General features: G+C 38.7%; 1 protein-coding gene and 1 pseudogene across 4 annotated transcripts; both read right to left on the bottom strand.

Annotated features, from left to right (window-relative positions):
- Nucleotides 1-561: 561 nt before the first annotated feature.
- CD55 (CD55 molecule (Cromer blood group)) lies at nucleotides 562-26478 on the bottom strand. 4 transcript variants are annotated; one of them, XM_021682742.1, is made up of 11 exons: nucleotides 26366-26478; nucleotides 25388-25570; nucleotides 23737-23928; nucleotides 23244-23343; nucleotides 22071-22156; nucleotides 18305-18493; nucleotides 11936-12808; nucleotides 9048-9068; nucleotides 3637-3706; nucleotides 1515-1620; nucleotides 562-645 (listed from the first exon to the last, which is right to left on the bottom strand). In XM_021682742.1, exons 1-10 carry the CDS (start codon nucleotides 26427-26429, stop codon nucleotides 1518-1520), a joined length of 1881 nt encoding a protein of 626 aa, XP_021538417.1. In that variant the 5' UTR covers nucleotides 26430-26478; the 3' UTR covers nucleotides 562-645; nucleotides 1515-1517. The 4 variants fall into 4 exon arrangements, 3 of the variants coding, with proteins under 3 accessions (XP_021538417.1, XP_021538418.1, XP_021538416.1); XR_002479946.1 differs by lacking the exon at nucleotides 3637-3706; XM_021682743.1 differs by lacking the exons at nucleotides 562-645; nucleotides 1515-1620; nucleotides 3637-3706 and having other exon boundaries at nucleotides 7690-9068; nucleotides 11936-12199; nucleotides 12650-12808.
- On the bottom strand, nucleotides 20373-20472 carry LOC123325175 (annotated as a pseudogene).
- Nucleotides 26479-27707: the final 1229 nt, after the last annotated feature.

Below are 27707 nucleotides of genomic sequence, written 5' to 3'. Positions count from 1 at the left end.
TAAAAAAAAAATCTTAAAATATTTTGCTAACCCATTCAGGCTCATTTTAATGGAATGAGAAAAGAAGGGTTCTAAAAACTCTAAAAGCCACCAAGCAAAAAGGAGAACCTTTACAGTCAAGGGTTATTTTATAATATGGTCCATCTCTCTTTGGCAAGTTTGCTCAGAAGAGACTGATTTTAGGTTTTTTGTTTCTTTCCAGTATCCAATTACTGTGTTTAATTTTTAATTTTTTTTTGTAAACAAAGGTAACTTTACACATCTAGTGAAAAAAAATCACACATTTCCTTTTCTTCATGCTCACGTTCTAAGTATGAACAAACCTCTACACTTTCCTACACTTCGAGGAAAGTAATCACTCTAAATCTTGCAAGTTGTTCTATTTTCAAGAGGTTTGGGAGTGTCCCAGGACAGACTCGCTTCTCCTTGCTTCGTTGATTTTCCTATGCAGCTTAAAGACAATGATAGTATGCAAAACGAAGAGCACTATTACATTTATTTTGTCCACTCCTCCAGAAAGTCTAAGAAACTAGAAATATTCTGCACACTCGTGTGCACTTTCTTCTTAACTCTTCTTCGGCTAAATCAGCTAGCCAATGGTTACTAGCATCATAAACAAGACTGTCAGTGTTATACATGTGTGTCCTGAAAGTTAAAAAAGAAAGTTAACATCAAAATAATTTTATTGACTGATGCTACACATTAATCTTTTGGTTACTATGAGATAAACAATGAAAATTAATCGGTTAATGTGGCATGCAAAACAAATGAAAAATTAGTAAGTTATCTAACCTCAATGTGGACTTTAGAGTTTAATAGCTATAGCAACACCAACTAAAATATGACACTTGAGTTTTTTAGTTTCTTGAAATTAAGTAGCCAAGTTAGAATTGATTAAGATACTTCCAGATTAAAAGTCAAAGAAAACCCCTGACATGTGCATTAGAGAAAAATTTCATCAAAAGACACCTCGAAGAAGACACCGAGAACGTTTCACAGATATGTTTATATTAAGTTATTTTTGTCATAATTTTGTATAACATAAAAGAGATGTAAGATCTATAAGCATGACTTAAAAAGATACCATAAAACAAATCTTAGTATTTCCAAACACTGGAAACTCTAAAAGCCACTAAGCAAAAAGGAGAAACAAATACAATACAAGCCAATCATCTCATGATGCAAACGGTCACATTGAAGGCATTCCTATTTGTAAGCCCTAACATAGCCACCTTTCGGCTTTTCCCTCCAAATATTTGTGGCATTGCTAGCATCCAGTCATTTCAATAAACTGATTGCAAAACACAAGATGAGATGATGAGTGGAGAATGGGTGACATGTCATGATAATGAGAGATCCAATGTGTTAGTCACTCAAGAAAGAAAAGCCAGTCTGACAAGATAATAGAGGTCTGAGCCCCTATTATCCTTGAACGGTCATGGATAAATCCTGCCCGAGTGGTACGGATGGACGTTTTACAAGACACAGAAATGTGACTTCATAAAACCATATACCTTTTATGATTTACCAGAAGGTCTTACTTCTGAGGCATCACCAGTCACAGTTAAATTATGAAACATAACATTGAGTGCTTTGCTGTTTTCATGAGTGTAATAAGAGCTGAATAGTAGAGAAGGAAAACATAAATTGAATCATATAATTTTAATTTCAACCGAAAAGCAGTATCAGCATTTCCTTACAATCACATCCCTTTGAACTAAAAACTTACGGGAACCCTACATTTCTAAAAGAGGTAAGTAAATCCTCTGATAGGCAAACACAAAGGATCACCAGGTGAAGGGACACGATCACCTTCACACTCATTAACTCTTTTCCCTGTCCCTATTAAGATCCAATTTTTAATTAAATCGGTATGAAATCAGGAGCATAACCAGGAATGTACAAAGTTAGCTCTTACCTTCAACAGCTTTTACTTCCAAAACAAGGCAAGTGGAGTGTTTTTTAAGTGCACATGAAAAAGGCAAATTCTTTCTTAGGGGTTTGCACAAGTTTCCTCTGATTCAGAAATAGAGGAATTTGGTTTACTGCAAAACCCCAATAAAATTCAAAACAAATATTCCCTCCTTCTACGTTTCAGCACTTTGCATCCCACTGAAACCAACATGGCCAATTATTTTCCTGAAAAGTATGTAAAGAAACTGAAGCTGCCCAGAGAGTGCCCAGTGAACTCCACATTCCTTCCCCACCCCTCTTACCTGCCAGGCCCCAAAGCATTGGCTTTGCAAGGTAAACCCACAATGCTCTAATTCAAAAGGAGAGCCAGAACAAGGGCAAGGAAGTACGTAGGGTGGGTGGTTTACTTTTTTTCCACAGTAGTTTTGTTCAAGCATCAGTACCAACTTAACTCACTTTATATGACTTCGAATTCTGTTCATTTTTGTTGGACTCTAAACCACATTCTTAAAAAGTTTCTGAAACACCTGAACTTCTATTTTACTACATTTGGTATTAAGCATCTAGAATACTTTATTGGCAGTAAACAAATATCTATTTAAAAGCTCACAAGACCCAGTGGTCAGATAGTTTTACTAAAAGACTGAACCATTTGGTGACTTAAAGAACATTTACATACTTTAGCTTACAATAGGCTTCAATAATATTGTTAATTTAAGGAGAAAGAAGAGTTCAGAGGGTAAAAAGTAGATAGCTCACATCACCCCTCAAATTAAAACAGGCCATTTAGTGACAGCATTAAAGCAGAGTTGTTTTTAATTAAGGGGAAAAAAAATAGACAGGCAGTAGGGCAGTTTAGAAATAATTCAAGTTTATATAAACTCTACGGTAAGAAACAGTCAAATCTATAAAACAAAGGAGGATCAATTTAAATAATCCTCTGTCTACAGAATAGGTCAGAGCCAGCTATGACATTATACTTAACACATGCACATTCAAGGCAGATCAGATGTTTCAAATAATACTGATTTTTTTTCCTATGTGCGGCTGTTCTACCATCCCAGGGCTTACCAATGTGCCAAGCAATGTTCTACCTTCTTTACAGGGGGCAATTCATTTGATCCTTACTACAATCCCCTGAGGCAGGTGATATACGCCCCCCACTTTACAAATAAGAAGCATCAGAGAAGTGAAGTTGCCCATTGTCCCATGGCCCGTACTTCAGCCCAGGGATGATTCAAATCAAGCGGTCAGGCTCCTGGGCCCATCCTCTGAACCACGGGGCTGTTTTTAGCTGTTTCGGCATGTTTTCATATATCCAACTCAGAAAAAGGCCTGCTGATCACAGGCAACCTGCCAAATCTATGAGAGGTTGATTTTTCCCTAGGTTTTTGCTTCTGTGTAACACATAGATGTTACCAGAAATTGTACTGAGTAGGGAAACAAGGTGAGTTGGTTAATAGATTGCAAAGCGAGAATGTGGCTTTCAAATCACTTTCCTATGAAATGTTAATGTCCTTGAATCTACTGAAAAATTAAAAAGAGAAGAAAAAAGAAACAAAGTCTGTTTACCCAGGGCAGTAATGACAGAGAAAAGGAATAAAGGGAGAGCATGTCCAAAAAGACAATTAAGCTAAGAAAGTTACCTTCTAATATAGTGTCAAGTTTTACTGGAAAGAAGCTAAGAACAAATTTTTTTAAATCATCAGAATTTCTGCTCACCCTGATTTTCCATAGTGCCAGAAAATTTTGACTAGAATTAGGGTACCAGTTATAGTACCAGCAACAAGTCCTTGAGGGGGAAAAAATTTGGTAACACAGTTAATAGAAACATGAGCAAGTACATATACAATGCAGTTTCACAATGACAAACACACCAGTTACGAGCCAAGTTAAAGAAAAACAGGAGACGTGAATTCTATTTTGTGTGTGGCTTTCTTATGTCACAAGTTTGACAGTAAAAATTGCATGCTATTTATCCTTTCGGTCAAAGAAAAATAAAATAAAATATTTAAAGTATCACATACTCAAATAAGATGTGTTTAACCCGTTGGAGAGGCTTCCGAAGGGTTTCAACCCCACCAGGCTCAATTTTAAATGCTTTGATCATTGGTCATTCAAACATGATGACTGCGGGGGCGCCTGGGTGGCTGAGTCGGTTAAGCGGCTGCCTTCGGCTCCGGTCATGATCCCAGGGTCCTGGGATGGAGCCCCACGTCGGGCTCCCTGCTCAGCGGGGAGTCTGCTTCTCCCTCTCCCTCTGCCTGCCTCTCTGCCTACTTGTACTATCTCTATGTCAAATAAATAAATAAAATCTTTAAAAAAAAACCATGATGACTGCATTATGTAATGTTAGCACTAGAAGGTATCTTGGAGTTCACTCTCATTGTGTAGATGAGTAAACTGAGTCTCAGAGAGATGACGGCTACATATGTGGTTAATAGGAAGGCCATTTACTTTGTTCCTAGTAAAGATAAGAGCTATAGGCATTTCTCCATCACAGGAAGGTAATATCACCTGTGCATGGAGGCTGAAACATATTTATGTTGCTTACAAAATATGCTGTTCAGTGTTTAGTCTGTTGTCGATACAATTTCATTTAGGAAAGCATTATTTTGAGATTAAATGCACTATTTTGAGTTGTATGACAGAAAAGTAATTGGTCAAATAAGTTGGTCAACAGTAATTTTTATAGTTTGATTTTCACACACAGTCTTTCTTCTTCCAAACCACCCATGTGCCCTTTCTCCATAACATTCTCGGTCTCCCTTTTCCTGCCTACTCCAACCTGCAATGTCCTTGAACTCTATTCTTTTGATCTGTATTGCAAAGGAAATTACAGATGACACTAGGAAAGCAACTGAAAGTAATGTGACCAAGTCACAAATTGGTTCCAAATCAGCAAACGCTCATGTCACACAATTGCACTGTCGTATGGATACATGATTGAACAAAACAGCTATTTCTACCACAGGTAGGTTTTTACAGTATTTTACCCAATCAATTTCTTTAACTGATCCCCTAGCACCATATCATTAGCTTGGAAAGACTGTATTCATAAAATCAATCATGGCTCCTCAAAAATTTGGGGTTCTTTTCCCTTCACCACTCCCATTAGCTCCACCATTTTCAATGGTTGTAAAACCATCCCATTTTCAATTTGAATGATAAATGAAGACAGAAAATTTTCAAGTGATCCAGAGTATCTAGATGGCTGAACCAAAATCTTATTCTTAGAACACTGATCAGCACATATATGTAATTCTAGAAGAATGTGTGCGGAGACTGAAAACTAAAAAAGCTAAAAATTGAGAAAGTTTTTAATAGGTTGTTCTTCCTTATAATCCTATTTAACATAACAGAATAAAGGAACTGAGGTCTGTGGACAGGTGAAGTCACACTGGAAAGAGGCTTTTATAGGAGGAAAAAGAATGTGCTTCAGTAAACCTTAAATTTTCAGATTTACAAATCAGAATTCAACCCCACTTCCTCGGCAACATCCATAGGACCCTTGAAGGGTTTTGTTATTATCATTGGATTTTCTTTGCCTCTGTATTTTTTAGGTGAGGGAAATTCAAATGCTTCTCTTGCCAGCCTAAGCAGATCAATGAAAAATTAGATGATTATGTTGTCTGATTTCTTAACTTCAAATAACTTGTAGATAACTGAAGTTACTTATAATGGGATTTAAGTTCATCCTTCAGAGAGAAGGTCATAAGACACAGTGAAGACCTGATATAGCATCTGACGCATTTCAAAGTACTTTGATGATGATTCAAGACTCTTGAAAGTATGCCTCCATTTGGGCTAGTCTATACCACATGCCATATGCAGGTGGATGTACAAAGCCAAAGTTAATCAGCATGTGATATTTGAAGGATACAGAAAAAGCATTTTAGATATGTCACTGAGTAGTCTCTAATTTTTTTCTTAAATATTCCTTCAACTGACCTATTAATCCCCATAAGAGATTTATGAACATCACGATATAGGATTTCAGCAATGGTGGGGGGGGGGGGAAGTAAAGAATCAGGACTACATTAATTGTCAAATTTGAGTTGTGCAGATTTTCACATAGGACAAGAATCTATCCTTTCAAGTGCTGGAGAAACGAGTCATCTGCCTCTGCTGAAGCGCCTAATAGATGTGTGACCTTGGGCAAGTTACAAATCTTGCAGAAATCATTCTTTCAGATTAAAAAATGGGACATAGAGGGGCTCCTAGGTGGCTCAGTCAGTTAAGGAGCTGCCTTCTGCTCAGGTCACGATCCCAGGGGCCTAGGATGGAGCCCAGAGTTGAGTCAGGCTCTCTGCTCAGCGGGGAGCCTGCTTCTCCCTCTGGGGCTCCCCCTGCTTGTGCGTTCTTTCTGTCAAATAAATAAAATCTTAAAAATTAAAAAATTAAAAATGGGACATAGATACATTATGTTTTGGGAAGTAAAATAAAAATATAAAAATTTCAGTAGAGTACTTGCCACGCAGCAAAAATGCAAATATTACCTTAATAAAGGACTGTTCTTACTCTTTGGTGTGGCCAGAGGGAATGATAAAACTGTCAGAAACCCATTTTAGGGGGCTTCTGGGTGGCTCAGTCGTTAAGTGTCTGCCCTCGGCTCAGGTCAGGATCCCAGGGTCCTGGGATCGAGCCCCGCATCGGGCTCCCTGCTCGGCGGGAAGCCTGCTTCTCCCTCTCCCACTCCCCCTGCTTGTGTTCCATCTCTCGCTGTGTCTCTCTCTGTCAAATAAATAAATAATCTTAAAAAGAAAAAAAAGAAAGAAACCCATTTTAGGAAAATAACAGCGACTGCACTACATGACTGCTTTAAGTTAATATTTATTCAATGGTTAGCACTGTGCTGGAGTTTTCATATCTATTATCTCATTAAGCTTCAAAGACTTTAAACAGGGATCATAAATGAGAAAACTGGGACTCAGAAAGATTAAGTTCAATCACTTGGGTTGAATAATTACTAAATTAAAAAAAAAACAAACCAACAGGATTCAAACCAAGGTCTGGCTGACTCCAAAACACAAGCCTGTCTTCTTTACAATGTTGGCATAAAAAAACAGAAACAAAAGCAAATACAAAACTACATATAAAAAAACAAAAACAAAACAAAACAACTATATAGAGCATGTATTCTCAATGGGGGGTATTATCCCAAAAGGGTGAAAAGAAAAATCTTTCTTTTCTGTGTATAAAGTATAGATATACATACAGAATATAAATAGATTTACAGTATGTCTGTGGTAGTGAAATTTCACGGGGGGAGGGTGATTGGAAAATAAAATGTCTAAAAAGTTCCTTGAGGGGGAGAGGGTAATAATGAAAAAAAGGTTTTTGAGAAACAGCGATACAGAGCCAGCAGAATAGCTTTAGACCTCACAATAAAGTCTTCACTTACATGGCAAATAAGGGAGTTCTGAGATTAGTCAGTCTCTCTTTCTTAGCAGAATTAAATAGGAAAAAATTCAAATACTTCTAAAGTTCTAGTATCCTCTATATCACTCACTAACATTGCAGTGTAGTCAAGAAAAGCAATTTCCTTGTAAGTAGAGTTTGCGTATCTTTAAAATAAGAAAAGTGGCAGGAATAAAAGGCACAGCATAGGGAATTTAGTCGATGACATTATAATAGCTTTGTATAGTGACAGACAGCAGCTGCACTTGGGCACAGCATAATGTACAGACTTGTCCAATCACTATGTCGTATACCTGAAACTAATACAACATTGTGTATCAACTACAGTCAAATTTTTAAAAAACTGATAAAACAAAAATGAGAAAAGTGACCCGCTGCACAGAATAAATTGAAGAAATAAAGATAATTTTTAGGTTTATATTTTACAAGTGTAAGATCCCAAAGAAAAATATTGCCATATGTCTGATTTAAGAGGGAAAGAGCTCCTCTTTATTTTTGAGCACAAGTTGGAATTACATCTAACCCTAAGGGAAAGTTTCTGGGAGATCACATAGTACATACTTCAAGAATTTCAGAGAAAATAAACCCCTCAAACCTTCATTGGATGCCACTGAGCAGGTGAGAAAAAGCCCATCCACTAAACTCATCATTGTTAACATTAAATGATGAAATCATGAAGTTTTCCTTTAGAATACATTTATTTCTATTTAAAATATCAAACAAACAAAGTGAATTCCAACTGTTCAAATCTTTCAAGATAAGTATTTTAGCTAAGGAGAGGTTCATTCAAAATATAAAAGAACTATAAATAATAAAAATAATAATAAAATACCTACTTTCAGCTTCAGTCCCTTGTCTCATTCATGCATGCATAGATAGGAGACCTTAGTTTACAAGGACATAATTTTAAAATATTCACTTTTTTTTATAAGTGTATATTTTCCGTTGGGCATTCCTTATTAATATGCCAACTTAGCTGTATTGCTTCTTTTTTTTAATTTTATTTTATTATGTTAATCACCATACATTACATAGCTGTATTGCTTCTCAAACATTTCTTTTATCATCTTCTTTAGGAGTTATTAATCTTCTTGTTAAAATGTATAACATCAAATAATATATTTACGAACAACAAAAAAAATACTGGAATAAAGGCCAGAAGACATTGCAACACAGATATGTCCTTATTTCTATAGCAACAGAATAATTTTAAAGTTTTCTTTGCTTTAAATCACTGACAGGGAAGGGAAAAGGAAGAGAACGTAATCAAAGGTAGCATTCCGGTTTATTTGGAATAGAAGTCTAGAAACAGTCAAGGAGTAGTTTGTGAGTACTTAGGCAATACTTGAGGCTTAAAAACTGTATTGACAACAGCCTCCTTCTTGTTGTTTTTGGCCCCTAAAATGATGATGCATTGAGACAATAGGCATTCAAGGATACTTGATTGACTGGCCAAATAATTTGAAGTTGCCCTAAAATTACCCTGGAACAAGAACATGGTCGGGAATACTTAGGAACATACCGAGTACCTATTGGTGTCCACCAAACACGTCGATAAACTGCATTTACCTGTCTTCTCCTTGACACTCTTAAACATTTCATTTTAATAGTATTCCTAAGACAGTAAAAAGACAATATTCTCTTCCAGGAATATGGATTGTACATCCCACAGTGATGACAATTTTTTTTAACTGCTGAAGAACCAAACTTACCAATTGCAATGATGGCAGCATCTGAAGAAAAAAAAAGAAAAAAAGAATTACAAAAATAAAAAAAAAATGTAAAGCCATTGATTTGCCAGCAATTTAACATATATATCCACAGAATGTACTTGAAAGTTCAAAAGTAACTCAGATTTTCATAACTAAAAGAAATAATTATAAATAAATTAATGAAAACAGTTGTATATTAACTTAATCAAGAAACATATACACCAGTGCCTACATCTATTCAACAGAGTCAACACTATAAACATGAAACCTGATAAAGAGTGAGTGAATATTGAAACAAACACCATATAATTCAATTATATGACTTGATGGCAAGAAACAAATTTGAAAGCTTATATAGTAAATAACTGTGATCCAATCCTATGACCAAGAAACTATCACAAACTGAAGTCTCTCTCAGCAGATTCTATCAAAAGCTCAAATTACTTCATTTTTTACCTTTCAAAGACTACGAATGTGGCACTGCAAAAATTACTTTCAAATAAATATATTTATAATAATATGCTGCTCTCCTAAGTAGTGAATGGATTTATTCAAAATACCACTAAGAATAAGCGAAGAAAGCACAGGATTTAGAGTCAGCAAATAGGTGTTTAACTCCCAACTTTCTCCCTATCAACTGGGTACTATATGATTCATACAAATTAATCTCTAAGCCTCTAGTTCATCACCTACAAAATGAAGCTGAAAAGGCTTATGTCGCAAGGTTGTGACAAGGACTCGTGTCCAAAGAGGTGAAGTGCATGGTGTGTACAACTATAGTGCATACCCAGCAAGTGGCAGCGACTCCTTTCTTTTTCAGTATGAGCAAAAAATGGTAAATGATATTTGAGGAATACATTAATTGCATAAAGGAGAGAAATCTGACCCCAAATACTGGTTGTACTTTCATCATAATTATTGACTCAGGTTTAGTTCATGTTTTTTTTCAGGTTTCGTTTAAATTTGTTAAATTACCTTGTGTTTTTTTTTTTTTTTTACAGAAAGAAATATTTCAACAAAGTTAGCGCTCTAACAAATTTATATTGGTGAAAGTGAGACTTCTTTCTCGTTGGCTTGCTCTATGAAAAATCAGATGTATTCAACCTAAAACTTTTAGGCCCAGAGAGGTCATGAAAATTGAAGAAGTCAGTAAACTCCCACAAGTGTTAAAAGTAATGAACTAGACCTAAAGGTGTGAACACAAGCTATAAAACTGATGTGGAGGGCCAAAAGCCAAGGTAGATAATAAAATATACAAGATACTGCTTATGTAAATTACAAAAAAAAAAAACCCAAACAAAACAATATCATGTACTACTAATGGATACACGTGTGCAAGTGTAAGAATTAAAACATAGATAGGATGCTTAAACACCAAGCTCAGGGCAGTCAGTGCTTCAGAGGGAGAGAAATGGAAATGGCACAACACATAATATCTATAATGTTCAAATTCTTAAAAATAGCCAGGTAAGGGCAAAAAAGGCTTCAAGATAACAACTGTGAAATATATGAAATCATTATGAAAATATGGTCACAATGTGTCAAACTATTTAAAAAAAAAAAACAAACCCATGATTATTTGATGCCATCAAAGAATGACCAAAAGCGGGCAGGAATGGGTTAAGATTTTGTGCATGTGCATGTATTTGGCTTTTTACAGAAAGGAATCATGGAGTATGCAAAGGAAATTTCAACAAGGATACCTGTAATGTTTCAAGCTCTTAAAAATTATCTGGGTGATGATGGCAAAACAGACTTCATCACAGCAATTATGAAATCTGGACAAAATATGGAAAAGCAACCATAACAATGATTTGAAGGCACTGGCTGGCAAACTAAGACAGGCAGAAATGGGTCAAGGCCAGAGAAGGGAGAACGGTATGGAATGAGGTTTGCATATTTGCAGTGAGGGAAGACCCTGGGCCATGCGGCATAGGGAGAAAATGCCAAGGTTGTACTGACTAAGTAAGAGGACAAGTCAAAGTATGAAGTTCAGGATCATTGACAGAGCATCTGGAACTTGAGGGGGCAAATTTGAGGGGCTGCTAATATTTTATTTCTTGACGTTGTTAGTGGTTACACAAATATTTGCTTTAGAAAAGTTATTGAGCCATACATGGGTGTTTTATGCAGTGTGAGTGTGGGTGTTGGGGTGTGTGTTGACTTCAATTAAAAAGTTAAAACAATTTAAAAAAAATTATCTCTTGGCTCACAGTCCTGTTGAGATTTTCCAAGGAACAGAAAAAAAAAAAAAAAAGGTATCTCTAATAGAGAATAAGAGTATCCATAAAAATTTTGGCTATCCATTAGGTAAGTTAATAGACAAGGGGACATCCTGGTAGCCCGAAGCAGCAGTAACTAGTAAGAAGGGTTTCATTCATTCACTCTACACGTATTTTTGAAGTCTACAACGTATTTTACTCCACTTTTACAAAAATTGTCATTTAAAGACCCTTGTGTAAATATAGACCATTTCAAAGAATTCTGTCTTTTCAGTTACTTAGAAGACACTGTTGAGATGCTTTACCAAATTAGCAACTCTATGGAATCTGGAGAGATCCTTCAGCATGCTTAAGGGATGGGTCTCTATCAACAAACCAGACCCCAAAAATGGCTGTAAGGATGGTACATATACTTGGTTCCCTGAAGGGTCCTGAAGAATTCAAGGACTACCTAAATCTCATATGAAAAACAGAATTTCTTTGCCAAGCTTAACTTAGCATTGTTTTCATGGAGCCCCAATCTTTTTCTACATTATTGCAAAATGTTGCACCCTAGCATACTCCCAATCTGCCTCTGAAGAAAGTCAAGAGCGTTAGTATGAAAAACTCTTCCCACCATAGCACCTTAGATCCCTACTCAGGAAAACCTGAGCAGTGTCAACTCACCTGAAGAGAGGGTACCTTTTCCATTAGGTGTGCTGGTTGTCCTGGGAGTAGCTGAACTCTGTTTTGCTGTAATATGAGCAGAGGCCAATCTTTTTGTTGTATGGAGACCCTTAGTCACTGGGGCATGGATAACAGTGGACTTTCGTGTTGCTGGAAGACTCTGTGTAAATGAAGCTTTCGCTGTGGTGGATCTATGGGTTGCTGGCATGGCCTGTGTAGCAGACGCATTTGCCATGATGGGATTCTGGGCTGCCGGTGGGGTCTCTGTAGATAGAGCATTTGATATGGGGGATTTTTTGGCTGTGGCTGAATCTTTTGCTGTGGTGGGTTTCTGAGGAGTTGATGGGGCCTTTGTAGCTGAAACATGTACTGTGTTGGGTTTCTGAGGAGCTGATGGGGCCTTTGTAGCTGAAACATTTACTGTGTTGGGTTTCTGAGGAGTTGGTAGGGCTTTTGTAGCTGAAGAACTTATTGTGTCTGGTTTCTGAGGAGTTGATGGGGCCTTTGTAGCTGGAACATGTACTGTGTTGGGTCTCTGAGGAGTTGGTAGGGCTCCTGTAGCTGAAGAACTTATTGTGTCAGGTTTCTGAGGAGTTGATGGGACTTCTGTAGCTGGAACATTTACTGTGTTGGATTTCTGAAGAGTTGATGGGACCTTTGTAGCTGGAGCATTTATGGTGGTGGGTTTCTGAAGAGTTGATGGGACTTTGGTACCTGAGACATTTGCTGTACTGGGTTTCTGAGTTGATGTAGCTTCGGAACCTGGAACATTCGCTGTGGTAGGTTTCTGAGGAGTTGATGTGGCCTTTGTAGCTGATACAATTACTGTGGTGGATTTCTGAACTGGTGGTGTGACCTTAGAAATCTGAGAACCTTATATAGAAGAAAAATGTTAAAAAATATTAGCTAAATAATGCTGTCAAGTTAAGACTGAGGAACAAATTGCTTGCTCTATGAATTCTCTTTCTCTCTCCCACAAACACCTAAATATGAATATGACTTTTAGGAGACCAAGTCTAATTATGATTTTCCCAAGGAATTGAAATGCTGCAGGTTTTTGCTTTGATATAAATTATGCCTGTAGCCAACTAAAGTGGGTTTACACCAAAGTAGTACTGAGGTTCTTAAACTGTTTTCTATGTAAAGAAAAGAAACCAAAGTCAGAGTTGGTAGTGATCTCATTCTGTGACACACCCCAAATTAAGATATTTTCTCTCACAAAATGTTTTCCTTTGCTCATGCCAAGACCAAAGAACCAAACAGAACCACTGGACAGACAGAGATAATCACAACATAGTTCCTTTTCTCGATGCTTTCAGGACATGTTAGTCACCTTGGGAACTTGTTTTGTTTTACTCCTTTTTAAAAGTAATACAGTCAATCTGAAAAAAAAAAAAAACAACAACTCTTTTTTTCCTCTTGTGCTGGTTACCAACGTGACACGTATTAGTTTAGTCCCTCTTTGGATTGCAGATCAGGTAACAAATACCTGAAGCGCAACCTTGATTAAGATCCTATTCTGAGAATTGCAACTCTAACCATTTTGTACAGTTTTAGGTCTTCAGTGCCTGTCGGCCTTTGGGCCGCTTACAAACTCCCTCCTCAGGCAGCACTGAGAAGGGCTGCCTGCTTCACCACACACTGGAGACTGTGGGCAACTTCTCTAATCCTGCTAAGCTGCGATTTTCTCATCTGTACAGTGAGGATAAAAACAAAGCAGATTTGAGAACATTATTGTAACGAATGAGAGAAGTAATTTAGGGAAGTTATTTCACACAATGCCTGTCTCTGAAGGAACACATTTTACCATTCCAGTGAGCAGCTGCCCGCACCACCAGCACACACACCCTGCTCCACTCACTCAGACACCCAGCATCATTTACGTCTGCTTCCTGTTATCTTCCTCAGAGGACGGTGGGGACGGGACAGCTCACGGAGAAGACCTAGCCAGTAGAGTAGGACTGACACCCTCAAAAAATGGTAGATGGTATTGTTAGGGTAAGATTTTATACGGACTTTTCCTCTAAGGTGCTCATATATAAATCTTATTCTTTGTCCCACCACGTTAGTTCTCATTTTTGAGCCAAAAGACGTACATGCTAATATAGTGTAAGTGTCCTGGAAATTGCTTTTCTCGTTGCCTTCTTGTTATTTGATGTCTAGTTTAATTCCATCGCCATCAGCGCGCTCCAGATTATTTCAATCTTCTGAACTACATTGTGATTTAGAGCCCAGCCTATGGGCGATGTTCCATGCACACTTGGAAAAACTTCTTCCATCTGTCCTTATAGGGTTCAATGCTCTTAATATGTCAATTTTTTAAAAGAAGTTTAACCGTTGCTTCTATATTCTTACTGATTTTTGGTTGCTTATTCTAACAGCTATTGAAATAGGTGTGTAGAATACTCAAACTCTAATCATGGATTTCTCTCTTTTTCTTTCTGTCCATTTTTTGCTACATGTGGATTGACACTTTTTTTCTCCAGTGCCCATAGATCGCAGATTGTGATAGATTCCTGTTGAACGGACCCCATTTATCATTATGAACTGTTGTATCTTAAAGTATTCTTTGATATTAATAGAACTTCACCAGCTTTTTTTTTTTTGGTAACTGTTTGCAAAATATATTTTTCCATCCTTTACTTTTGACCATTCAGTGTTCTTATCATTAAATTTTGTCTCTTGTAAACAGCAAATAGGATTTTTTTAAATCAGTCTGACAATCTTACTTAAATCACACTGTGTAATTATTGATAGAGTTGGGTTTATAGCAAACACCTTACTATCAGTTTGCTTTTCCACCCATTTATTTTATGTTCCCCTTCTTCTCTTGTTTCCTTTTGGATGAAGTGTTCATTATCATTCCTTTGTTAGCTTATGATTTATACTTTCTTTCACTATTATTTTCATGGCGGCCCTAGAGATTACAGTATGTATTAGACTATAAGTCAATTATGCAAATTAACATTTTTACAGCTTTTTAGTATTGCCAGAACCTCATAACTTTTAAATGCAATTTACCTCTTATTGTCTTTTGCTCTGTTGCTATTATACACTTGTATTCGACATACACATCAAACCCTAGAAGACAATGCATTTATCATTTCATACAGTACCTATTCATGTACCTTTGCTAGTGTTCTTCATTTCCTCTTGCATTTTCATGTTTTACTTGGGATTATTTTCATTCTACTTGAAGGAATGCTTTTACTTTGTTGTTCTGTGCAGGTCTGGTCTTCTGGTGACAAGTTCCCATAGTTTTCACATGAGGACATCTTCATTTTGCATTCAGTTTTAAAGCATATATTCATTGGGTAAAGACTCCTAGGTGAGCAGTCATTTTCTTATCCTTAACTTGGAGGATTTCTTCTCATTGTCTTTGGCTTCCATAATTTTTGTTGAGAAGCCTGTGGTCAGGTTTGGTGTTGCTCCTTTGAAGATAATGTTGTCTTTTTGTCTCTTGATGCTTTTATTATTGTTTTGAGTTGCCAAAATTTTTGCTATGACATGCCGGGAAGTGGTTTTATTTTTATTCTGCTAAGAGTCCTGAGAACCTTTGGAATGTGCTGATGTATTTCATCAGTTTTGGAGCATTCTGTCATCTCCTTGAATACTTCTGCTCCTCTTTCTCTCTTTCTCTGTCTCTCCTCTTAGCTAACCTATGTTAGAACAGTTTAACATGTCTCAAATATCTCCTAAAGTTTTATCTATGTTTTACATCCCCTCCTCACCCCCCGCCCCCCCGCTTTGTGCTTCTGGGCATTATTAATGAATCTTCCTTCTTGTTCCTAATACTGTGCCCAAATCACTGTTAAACCTATTGTGCTCTTCATTTCAGATTGTATATTTTTCAAAAGTTGTAGAATGTCTACTTTATTTTTATAGATTCCAGTTCTTTGTTGAAATTCTCTATTTCTCTTTTCCTTTAATACCTTAAACATATTAACCACTGATTTTAAAGTCCTCATCTGCTAACTCAATTATCTGGATCTCCTTTATCTGGATTTATTTTCCCCTGATTTGGTTATAATTTCTTACTTCTCTCCATGTCTAATATCTCTTTTATTGTATTACTGACATTGTATATAAAACATTCAGATGGTATGATCTTCCAAGAGAGTCCTCTTTTCTGACAGGCAGACTGGTTGGAGGTGATCACATCCTCAGCCCTGGAGGGACTGAGCTGGGTCTCAGTCTTAGTAAAACTCAGTCTACTTCTACTCTTGCCTCTGTTCCTTGGGAGTTGTCCCTCTGGGCTTTTCCTCGACAGCCTGGGAATCTTGGTTTCCTCAGCCCTGAGAAACTGTGGGAGATGCAGGTCTGTCCTTCAGGAGTCCCCAGCCCAGCAATCTAGCCTCCTTCCCCACATAGCTTCAAAATGGGCACAAATGTGTTAAGGGGGACAGGAGTGTATGCTTGATTCAAGCTTCTTCCTCTGATATTTGTTGCCCAAATACCAGAAGGATTTGAGAGATTGCATTTTGTACTTTGGAAGCTTTGGGTCTAACCCCCAGTCTCCCCCGCAGCCCAAGAAATCAGCAAATGGCCCTTGGGAAAAACTGGCTCTGCATTGAGGACCTCAATTTTCAGTATATTTTTCTAGCCCACCACAACCACTAAAAGCTTGGCCAGTTTTTCTCTTTCCTGGCAGTGGTCTTTTAAGTGGGTCACGATGGACCCCCAGCCCAGGTGTACCTCAGGGTGGCTTGCCTTCACTCTCGACCCCCAGGAATTCTAGTTCATTCAGTCCTGGTCGTTCCCACCCTTGTATCTCATGCCTTTCAAAATATGACTTAAAAAAAAAAAATCTATCCAGATCTTGTAGTTATTATAAAGGAAATACTGGCCTACCATGGCCTACTTGGGCACTACCCTAGACTTGTAAGCTCTAAATAACTGATAATTTAATAAAACAGGGGAAAATAAATATGGAGTGTATCACATAGCCAGATTAAGAAGCAAACACATATCAAATTTCTCCCATAATTAAATTAATTCAGACAATATAATGAAATTCTCACCATGCAGTTGTCACATCTCCACTTCATAATAACCATTATCGTTAGGGGTGCGGAGAGCCAGCACAGTGAAGCACTATTCCTGGGAGAGTGAACTGCTACAGTTTCTTTGGAAACAATGCTGGTGACGTCTGTCAAAAGTTTAATGCATGTCCCTTTGTTCCAGTAAGTACCCTGCAAAGAATTTACTGTACAAAATGCACTTGCACACTTGTGCAATTCCAGATGCCCAATATTTGTTGCAGCATCTTTTGTAATAATAATTAAAAAACAAACAAACTAGCTAGAATCAAAAACTAAATTTCCCTCAATAGGTTAAATAAATGATATATTCATACATCTGCTATGATTAAAAATATAAATATGTGTATGTATGTTTATTTTCTAGAATCAAATGCAAACATTTGTGAATGATGGTTACTTCTGAGAGAAGGACTAGGGACAGAGAGATTTTTACTTTACATTTTATACCCGTCTGCATGGTTTTAATATTACTTCCCTGTTGATGTATGCCATTTATAACAAACAACTGTTTTCAACAAAGCACTGATATTTAAAAATTCATGCTAACATAATTCCAAGTATAATTATAAAGGGAGCTCAAGTCACCCTGGCATCACATATCACATTGCTTAAATACCGCCTACTGGGATCACTATCTAAATCCCTCAGTTTAGTCTAAGGTTCCCTCCCAGCTGAAGAAAATAAACCATTTTATTTACTTTTCATATTAATGTTAACTTATTGAAGAGGATATGGTAAGAAATAGCAAATGCAAGCTAACTCACTAAAAACATGAGACATGTTACTTCTTAATCTGGCTATGTAATACATTTCATATTTATTTCCCCCTGTTTTATTAAATTATCAGTTATTTAGAGCTTACAAGTCTAGGGTAGTGCCCAAGTAGGCCATGGTAGGCCAATATTTCCTTTATAATAACTACAAAATCTGGATAGATTTTTTTTAAGTCCTATTTTGAAAAGCATGAGATACAAGGGTGGAAACGACCAGGACTGAATGAACTAGAATTCCTGGGGGTCGAGAGTGAAGGCAAGCCACCCTGAGGTGCACCTGGGCTGGGGGTCCATACATACACTGTGTGTGTGTATGCATTTATTTATTTATTCATACATTACCACATATTCTCCATATCAGTGTTTCCTCCTTCCTTGGAAGTCATAGACCCCTCTAAGAATCTGATGAAAAATTGCACCCCCCAGAAAAATAAAAATACGTATATGTACCACATTTTCCATTCATTTCTCAGGGAGTTCATAGAATCTCTGTAGCCCATATATAGACCTAAAGGTATAAATAAAACAAAAATACAACAATGCAAACTCATTACCTTTGCATTCAGGTGGCAGGCCACTCCATTCTCCTTGGTCACCTCTAACAGTACAATAAATAGAGTTCTCTCCGATCAGGGTGAAGCTTTCATGACATCTATATTTTATAGCCTGTTGATACACATAAGTGTCCCGTGGATCCAGAATGAATCCATTGCTAATTTCTGGTGGTTCTGGACAGAAAATTTCTTTTAAAAAAAGTCCAACATATTTTACGTTAATAAAACTGCCAATTACTTACTTTAATAAGTAAGAGTAAAACATGTTAAATAACTTATTTAAAAAAAGTAAAAACCTACCATTTTTCTAAATTCAGCATTATCAACCAGGGAGCTTAGAAATACCTATTAAGTAATGAGTAGTGTATTTGGAGCTCTGGATACAAATGGTGTAAAACATGAATGCTAACTTTGAGACCAATGTATAGAAATAAGATCTAGAACATATATGTGAAGCAAAAATTACAATAAAGTCCTCACACATTACATATCAAATTGTGCTAGAAAAAGCCCATACTGCCGGAGTTCAGAGGTGAAAGCAGGGCAGAGATGTTAAGGAGGAAATGGAACTTGAGTGTAATACTGAGACATACCCTTCTGCTAAGAGAGCAGAGCAGAGGGCATTGCTCTGCGTTCCAGGGGGAAATGATGCCAAATGGAAGGAGCCTAGAAGTCAAGTGGCATACTTGGGAAATAGGAACCGATGATTCTGACAGAGTGAAATATCTGAAGTGTCAGGATTACATTTTGACTTTTAGGATCAAATTTTGTTCAGCATACATTGACGCACAGCCTTTTACTTAAAGTAAACGTATTGAGCAGCGGCACTCGGAAAACCGTACTAGAGGCCCCTCCTTGGCAGTAGCCCTGATAAAAAATGCAATGGATCCACATTGTCTAGAGCCAGGAAAGCAATGTGATCATGTGTGTACATCAATTATGTTACATCGAGTGGCCTTAAGTAACCAGAGACTATTAGCAAACTGATACGTTACTTTTAAGCCGCTGACCAAAGCAAGGAACAAGAGGCTAATTGGCTTTACATGAGGCTAAGGTGCAGGCCGCCTGCACATCACCATCAGTGCCGTTCAGAGATTTTCTGAGCACCTAACACATACCAGGCACTGTTCCACAAACGGAATTGCAAAACTAAATAAAATACTAAGTCGTAGGTGTTAAAATATAGTGACAGTGGCACGTGGGTGGCTCAGTTGGTTAATCGGCTGCCTTCGGCTCAGGTCATGATCCCGGGGTTCTGGGATCGAGCCCTGCCCTCTCCTGCTCCCCCTGCTTGTGCTCTCTCTCTGTCAAATAAATAAATAAAATCTTAAAATAAAATAAAATATAGTGACAAAAAAGATTCAAAGATTTTCATTTTAATACAAAATAGCGAGGCTTTCACAGAAGTGCGCACCATGGCGTGGAAAGAGAGAACAGTTAGCCAGCGAGGAGGTCAGGAAAAGCTTTTAGAAGGTCTATCAGAGCAAACTCTTAATAAGAAAAGAAAAGAAAAGAAACAAAAGAAAAAGAAAAGCTAAGCAAAGAAGGGGCTGAAGGACATTCTAGGCAGGGGCAGTAGCAGAAGGAAAGATGTAGGGAGGTTTGCATGGATAGAGCATAGAGTATGAGGGCAAGACATGAGTGTGAAGTGGGTAGACCATGCCAACCCTCGTATGCTTTACTAAGGAGTTTGGACTTTGTAAGTGATGAGGAGACGTGTAAGTTTAAGACGGAAGAGATAAGTCACATCTGTGTTTCAGATGGATCACTCTGGGTAGAATGTGGATGAAACATTAACAGTCCCAAGAATGGGGGCCAATGCAATCAGCATCACCTTTGAACTCAGGCAAGTGGGACTCCTGCCCCAGCTCCTACACTTTAAGAGGCTACGGCCCTCTTCTGACTGCGCTTCTCCCCACCAGTGTGGTCTCTGCAGGGCTGTGGGTATGCTCACTGAGAGCTCTTCCCCCACCCCACTGTAAATTCTGCTCTAGGAACTGGCCCTCGGAATTCTGGCCCCCTGCAGGGCCTGAAAGTGTCCCTTCTCCCAGTCAATATTCTTTTTTTTTTTAATATGGAACACTACAAATTTGTGTGACATCCTTGAGCAAGGGCCATGCTAATCTTCTCTGTATTGTTCCAATTTTAGTATATGTATCACATGGTCCTGATTGTTGTGTACACCTGTAGTCCAAAGTTCAGTGCCATGGGGGTGGGGGGAGGTCCCCCAGTACATGACTTGGGCGTGTGGGCCATGTTGTGCATTTACATGCATCAGAGGCTTCTCACAGTGCCAGAAGGGGGGTGCCTATTTGAGTAAGTTTGCTGTCCAAACTCACTTTAGTATCATTTACAACATCCCTTGCTAGATGACGGAAATGAGAAAGGTGGGTGGTGGGTAGTAATGCTGAAAATTTCGAAGTACTAATAATGAGAAAAAGGGGAAGTAGCAGACATAGGAGGGTAGAGCTCAAGGTGGTGTGTGGTGTAGGAGGGTATCTGGGTGTGACCAGCTTACACCTGCAAGCTCTTGGTTGGCAAGACTTCATTTTATTTGTCTTCCTATCAACTGACCCCATACATTTCCTACCGCAGTGTGTCAATCAAGACACTCTTGTCAAATCCACTAAGTCTAGTCTCGTTTTCTGCTCCTAATAACACCCAAAACTTGACCTTAGCGATAATTTTAGCAAAGATGGGAGAAACAATAAAGCCTACATTTTTAAACGTTGCATTTTTTTTCTTAAGAAGAAAAAGAAATATGCTGCACATATTTTACTCCTCTCAATTTTCAGGAGACATATGCCTCTAGTGGATATAAATTTGACTGGATACATGCATTTATGATACTATTTCTATGTCCTAATCTCCCTCTAAGAAGATAAGATTTTCAAGTGCAGAAATCATATTTCTTCTTTATTGTATAACCTTATTTCTCTAATCATGAAAAATCAATCCCATTTCAAAACATTTATAGATAATTAGCTCACTTCATAATCCTAAAAGAGGCAACACTGAGTCCTAGAAAAATGATGGGTTTGATGTCCAGAGATCTGGGTTAAATGCCTTCTCTTGCCATTTATTTTGGGATGTAGGTTCAGGTCATATAGACTCTCTGATCAAGAATATTTTAATTCATAAAATTAAAAATTATGGGGAAGAAAAACCCTGTATCTATTTTGCTTGATTGTTAGAAGGAAAGGTAGGATAATAAATGACCAACCACAATAGACACCTGTTTGCTGGGGTTTTGTTTATTTGTTTTGTTTGTTTGTTTATTTGTTTGTTTTGGAGTTTGTTGGGTTTTTCTAATCCTTTATCTCTGCAGCTAATAAATTAAGAAACATTACTAATAAAGATCTTTATTTTTTTAAAAGATTTTATTTATTTATTTGACAGAGAGAGACACAGCAAGAGAGGGAACACAAGCAGGGGGAGTGGGAGAGGGAGAAGCAGGCTTCCCGCCAAGCAGGGATCCCGATGCGGCTGGAGCCTGATGCGGCTGGAGCCTGATGCGGCTGGAGCCTGATGCGGGGCTCGATCCCAGGACTCTGGGATCATGACCTGAGCTGAAGGCAGACGCTTAACGACTGAGCCACCCAAGTGCCCCACTAATAAAGATCTTTAAATTAGCTAAGACACTCCTACACTGGAAGTGGGGGGTACTACAAATACACAATGTGGATAATTCTTCATGAGAGAAAGTAATTTACCATTCACTATTCAGCCTCACACTAGAGTGCTTAGGTTTTTTTTTCAGTCTTACCTTGGCATTTGGGAAATGGATCACTCCACCCAACACCCTCGTCTACAAGGGAACAGTAACTAGAAGTTTCACCAACTAGCCTGTACCTAAAGCAATGAGGGGAGAAAAAAAAGTTAGGTTTCATCCACTCGTTTGGCTTCCCTTAAGTTCTCCAAAATGTCATCTTAAAATATTTTCTACACCAGTAGATGGAGACAAAACAAGTTGATCAAAGTTCACATGGCAGTGTAAAGGAAAAGAAAAAATTAAATTAAAAAAGGTGATATACAAAGGATACAAAAGTATAAGACATACAAAACGTTTTTTATTTGGGTGGGGTCCACATGAGAAAACAGGAAAGTATTTTGAAACATTTTAAAGTGATATAGATGCTTGAATATTTTATATTTCTGAATTCTAAAAGATCAACAGAGGCTTCATAGAATAATAGAACATACTTATATTTTAAGGCTCAAAGTACTCCCCAGATTTGATATTAATCATATTAACGATCCAAGCATCTCTGTTGCGTACAGGAGACACATGATGTTGATATTTTTATTTTATAAAGAGCAGGTACACACACACATACACACACACAGAGTAAAATATCATAATTCAATATGCAGATATTTAATGAGAAAATGAACATAAAGTTTCCAGCAGTCTCTGAGACACTGATGATACCCAAAGAGTGAGTTCCTTTTCCCTACATAGAGAACTTAGAAAAGACCTCAGGTCAGCATGATATTTTTATAATAGGAGTAAATGTTTTTAACACATAATATTTTGCAACAGGCGGTTTGCATACAGAAAAAAATGCAAATTCATTATTTAGGTAAAGTAAGGATTGGTTTCACTTGAACACTTGAAGGATATAATTTCTGCAAGTACCAACATGTTACAGGTTTTTCCCTTTACTAGTCACATTTAAAATTTTATAATGAATCATATACGTACTGAAATCTAACAAGTGAGAGAATTTGGTGTTATAAGAAATTGTCCTTTCTTGCCCTCATTTTATTAAATTTAACCATGATGAGCTCATGATGAAAATCTTTGAGCAAAGGAGTTGCTTTATTGAGACTAGCTTGTAAACACTGACCACAAGTCTAAAAACTTCCATCTTAAGTCCTAATTTGTTTTTACATTTGTTAAATATAGAGTATAAATACGTAGTATGCCAAAACTTACCCCTCGTTACATGAGAAGGAGATAGATGAACCATATAATAGGTCAGTTGGTATGCTGACATGGCCATGTCTTAAATCTCCAGGATTAGGACATGATTTTTCTAGAAGAGAAAACAAATTGATTTTTTTTTCATTAAATTATCAGGCACTTCTATGCAAATTCATCATCTGAACTATTGACATTTCTTATTCTTAGACTTTTTAAAATCCTTCCTTCATTTTGTAAGTTTCAAATAAAACACTATATTTAGAATATATGCTTATTACATCTTAGGTAACCTTAAACAAATTAAATGTGAATAAATTAATACTCCCATCTCACAAGTATTTAGTTGGCCTAATTTAGAACAAAATTATAAAATTACTCTAATGGTTCTTTTCAGAATCATTCGAAGTAATAATATGTACACATGGACTTCCAGCATGAATGAAGGAAGAAATACTATTTCCCCAAATACCATATGATTACGAATACTCTGTAAAATTATACTCACTTTTACAAAATTCATCTGGTTTGGACCACGTAAAATTCTGAAGGCAAATTAGTTTTCCTGAGAGAAAACGGTCCCTTCGGAAGCCAGGTCGGCATTCATATTCCACAGTGGAACCCGCTGGGAAATAATTCTGTTTGGTAAAAGACTTTTTGAGAGATGCAAAAAGTAGCCTGGTTGGAACGTCACAGCTACCTAAAAGTATTAGGAAAAGCAACAATATAACTAATATCACCTTATTTGATAATCTGTGTTTAATTATCCAGAATTATTTGGTCCTTACATCACCCCTTTTTCTGTACTTCTTTGTACATATTTGATATTTAACTATAATAATATCACTACAACATTCACAGTATGTCAAGCACATTCATGTATATACTTCTATTTCCTAATTAGTAAATTTGGTACCTAGATATCACTATGCCTACAACTCAGGAAATAGAACACATTTTAGTTGCCTGGCACAGTTCTGCCACCGACCCTTACCTGCCCAAAGGAGGACAGGGGTGAGAGGAGAACCAGTATTTCCTCAGACCCCTGGGGCTAATGTCCTGAACAACAACAATAACAGTAACAATAATAGCTAATATTTATTGAATACTTCTAAATGTTTTATATGTATAAACTCATTTCATCCTCACAACAACCCAGAAGGCCACAGATCAGGTGAGCCAGGGGTGTACATAAAAGTATTTATAAACGGTAAACACCTGGGCAAATGTGAATGTGGAGAGGCATGGTACAGTGGAAGGGACATGGACTTTATAGTCCAAAGACTCAAGTTTGGACCCTGGCTCTCCTGCATAAGAACTGCTGATTTCAAGAAGTTACTTGACTTCTGGGGGACTATTTCCCCAGACTACCTCCTTACTGAAAAATGGGGGTAAGAGTCCCTACTCCACTCATGGGGTTGTCCACTCATGAAGGAGTCAATGGAGTCAGCTATGTAGAAGCATTATAAACTCTAAAACATGATACACGTGCAAAGGCTTAAGTACTTCAACCACTGCCTTCTATCCTGCACACACAGAATCCAAAGGTTCAAGTTGATTTCACACTGGTTTCACAAAATACTCGTGGCAGTTTCTATATTTCCTGTACCTTCTATTACCCCAGGTTGTCCAAAGCTAGAAACCAAGTCTCATCTTTATCTTTACTTGTCTCTGTCAAAGTTAATATAGGACTATGCATCTAGTGATAGATTTTGAGGGAAATACAGAGAACTTTTTAAAATGCTACCACAGAGTTGTATTTGGTGAGTCCTACTTTACAAAATGAAATTTAAGAACACAGAAGACCTATGTTATGTGTCGCGAGGTGACTGCCAAACATCTTCATATATAATTTACATCCTAAATTGTACCTATTGTTTATTCTGTCTATTAGTTCAGGAGGTACAGCATTAGGTGGGGGCAGGGGGTGGGGGAGAGAACAACAACAGAAAGTCCAAACCTGTTAATGAAGAAGCAGGACCTATTCTGGGAAGTAATGTGGTCAGTTAGCTACAGTGTGAAGTGCCAGGTATATATACCCTGGGGTTTCCTAATGCTTGAAAACTATCAATTACCACTCACGCTGAAGAGGGATAAAATTAAGCTAACAAGATACATTCCATTCCCGTAACTTATATATACAAAAATGAAGAACTTACGGCTACAAAATTCTGCCACCTCTGACCATTTATTGTTGAGACAGACCACTGAGTCGGCCCTGCCAGGAACCTTTACAAAGCCTTCATTACATTTGTATGTTACTGTGGTTCCTTCTTGAAAAATCAAGAGATCTCCCAAAGTTAGTTGGGCATTAGGTACCTCTGGGGGAATGTTGCAGTCACCTAAGGAGGAAAAAAGAAAAAAAGAAAAGAAAAAACAGAACTGAAGGAAATAACACTTTTCACTTCATAGCAACATTCCTTTTGCAAGAGGAGTAAGGGAAGCAGCCAAGGCTTTTGATGCACAGGTAAGGTTTCCATACAGTGCTGAACCGACATACCAAGAATTTGCTAGGCTGCCTGTCTTGTCAATTAATTCAGTCTCAAAATAAGGACAGAATCAACCTCTCCCTTTCACTATTTAAAAAAAAAAAAAAGAGTGGTTTAGAATTGATCTCCACATTGATACCGTTACTAAGCACACAATAAAGACAGACGCCCCCGTGGAACGTTCCACCTGGAAGACAAGATATGCTAACGGGTAGCGCCCCGTGCAGCACGTTTAAGAGGTGACAGTGGTCAACTCTGGCCTCCCACCCTTAAAAAGATGTCGGGGGATTCAGAATTCACTCTTTGAGCCCTGCCCTTCGGCTTCCCCAGGTTTGGCTGCTCCGCAAACTCAGCCCGCGCTTCCTCAACGGTCCCCTCCTCACTCCTGAAGCCGTGCTAGCTGGGGTCCAGCACAGCAAGACCCCACACTGCAGGACAGCCCGGAGATCCTCTCCCTGTCCCCAAGGGATCGTGCCAGTAGGAGCTCCGAGCCTTAAGGGTAGAGGATTACGGGAACGATTTACCCATGCCCACATTCTTCACCTCCCCGGGTCCCCAGACTTCCCGGTCGTCGCGGAGACGGATCCAGCCCCTCCCACCAGCCTAAGGGTTCCCCTGGCGGGGCCGGACCCCCCAGCCCCCGCTCACCCTGAGCCGCAGGTGGACCCAGCAACAGCAGCAGCAGGAGCAGCGGCCCGCGGAGAAGGCACATGGCGCCCAGGGCCCGGGATCCGGAGTAAGTGGAAGCGGGCTCCAGCAAGGAGCTGTAAGAAGCAGCAGCGCCTGGCTATGGCCCCAGGCGAGTTAAATGAGCGCCTGGGCGGGGTTGGGGCTCTGAATCACAATGGGTGGGGCGAAGAGACGGGCGGAGGAGAGTTTAGCTCGCACCAGGTGCCGGGCAGGGCGAGGGCGGGGGACTCTCGCGGCTCGCTCCCCTAGAGACCCTAGACTGGGGGAGGGGGATAATGGGCCGGGAGAGGGGCTCTCTGGCCGGTCGCCTGGATTCTCTTTTGCTCTTTGCTGGGGTGGGGCCTGCGCCGAGCTCCCATCTGGAAATGTAAATATCTGCTTTCCAAGTAAACAAAACACTTGGGGGGCCCGGGGGGCGGGGGCGGAGGAGAGGGGCGTGGCTCAAGCGGCCAGGGCTTCGCTCCCTGGAAATCTGAATTAGGTTAAGAGAAAATTTAGCGCTCTTGAGTGCTGCCAAGCTGAGCAGAAGGTGCGGTGGATTCCCAGGTAGCCCCTGGAAACTGAGAAAGAGTGCCCACCCAGGGACCTGGTGCCTTCAACTGGAGGTCTGTCAACTGCCAACAAGGAATGGGAAAAAACAGTGTGTGGTCTGCTAGCACACTCCGTAATCTGAAAACAGCAAGTGGGAAATGGCCCAAGAAAACAGGTCAGGCAACACAGCAAGGAGTGACCATTGTTCATACTATGTTTGGGTGGGAATCACTTTCCTCGCCAGGGTTCTCCTTATTTACCAAGGACAGCTCATGAATTCCACTTTGGGACTATTCTAGTCCGACTGCTGGAAGAAATGCACCATCCCGTGGAGTGTGCGTGTGTGATGCGAGGGGAGAAAAATGCCCAAACAAAAACCAAGCGCCAGAAAACGAGATGATAGGGTGGTGGTTTTAAGAGGAAGGTTTGTTAGAAGACCTTAAGTATATTCCAGTGGTTTGCAAGACTAGCCACACATTAGAGTGACGTGGGGAGCTTAAAAAAAAAAAAATCCAGATGCTCAAGCTACACTTCAGACTACTTAGATTAGAATCTCTGGGGATGGGAAGGAAGGGGACAGAAGGATTACTTAAAGCATTCCAGGTGATTACACTGGGCAGCACAAATCTATATGGGGCTGGTCAGAGTAAAGGTCTCTCCTTCCCCCCCGTCCAGCACTGTCCCTGTCAAAAACACAAAAGGACATCATCTTTATGGAGAGTAACCCCAAGAACATTTCCCTTTAGTAATTCACATCAGTCTGGTTAGC

Source organism: Neomonachus schauinslandi, chromosome 6, assembly GCF_002201575.2.
Source record: "Neomonachus schauinslandi chromosome 6, ASM220157v2, whole genome shotgun sequence".
Taxonomy (NCBI): domain Eukaryota; kingdom Metazoa; phylum Chordata; class Mammalia; order Carnivora; family Phocidae; genus Neomonachus; species Neomonachus schauinslandi.
The sequence above is the reverse complement of the archived record's forward strand: the minus strand, read 5'-3'. Positions and strand labels throughout refer to the sequence as shown.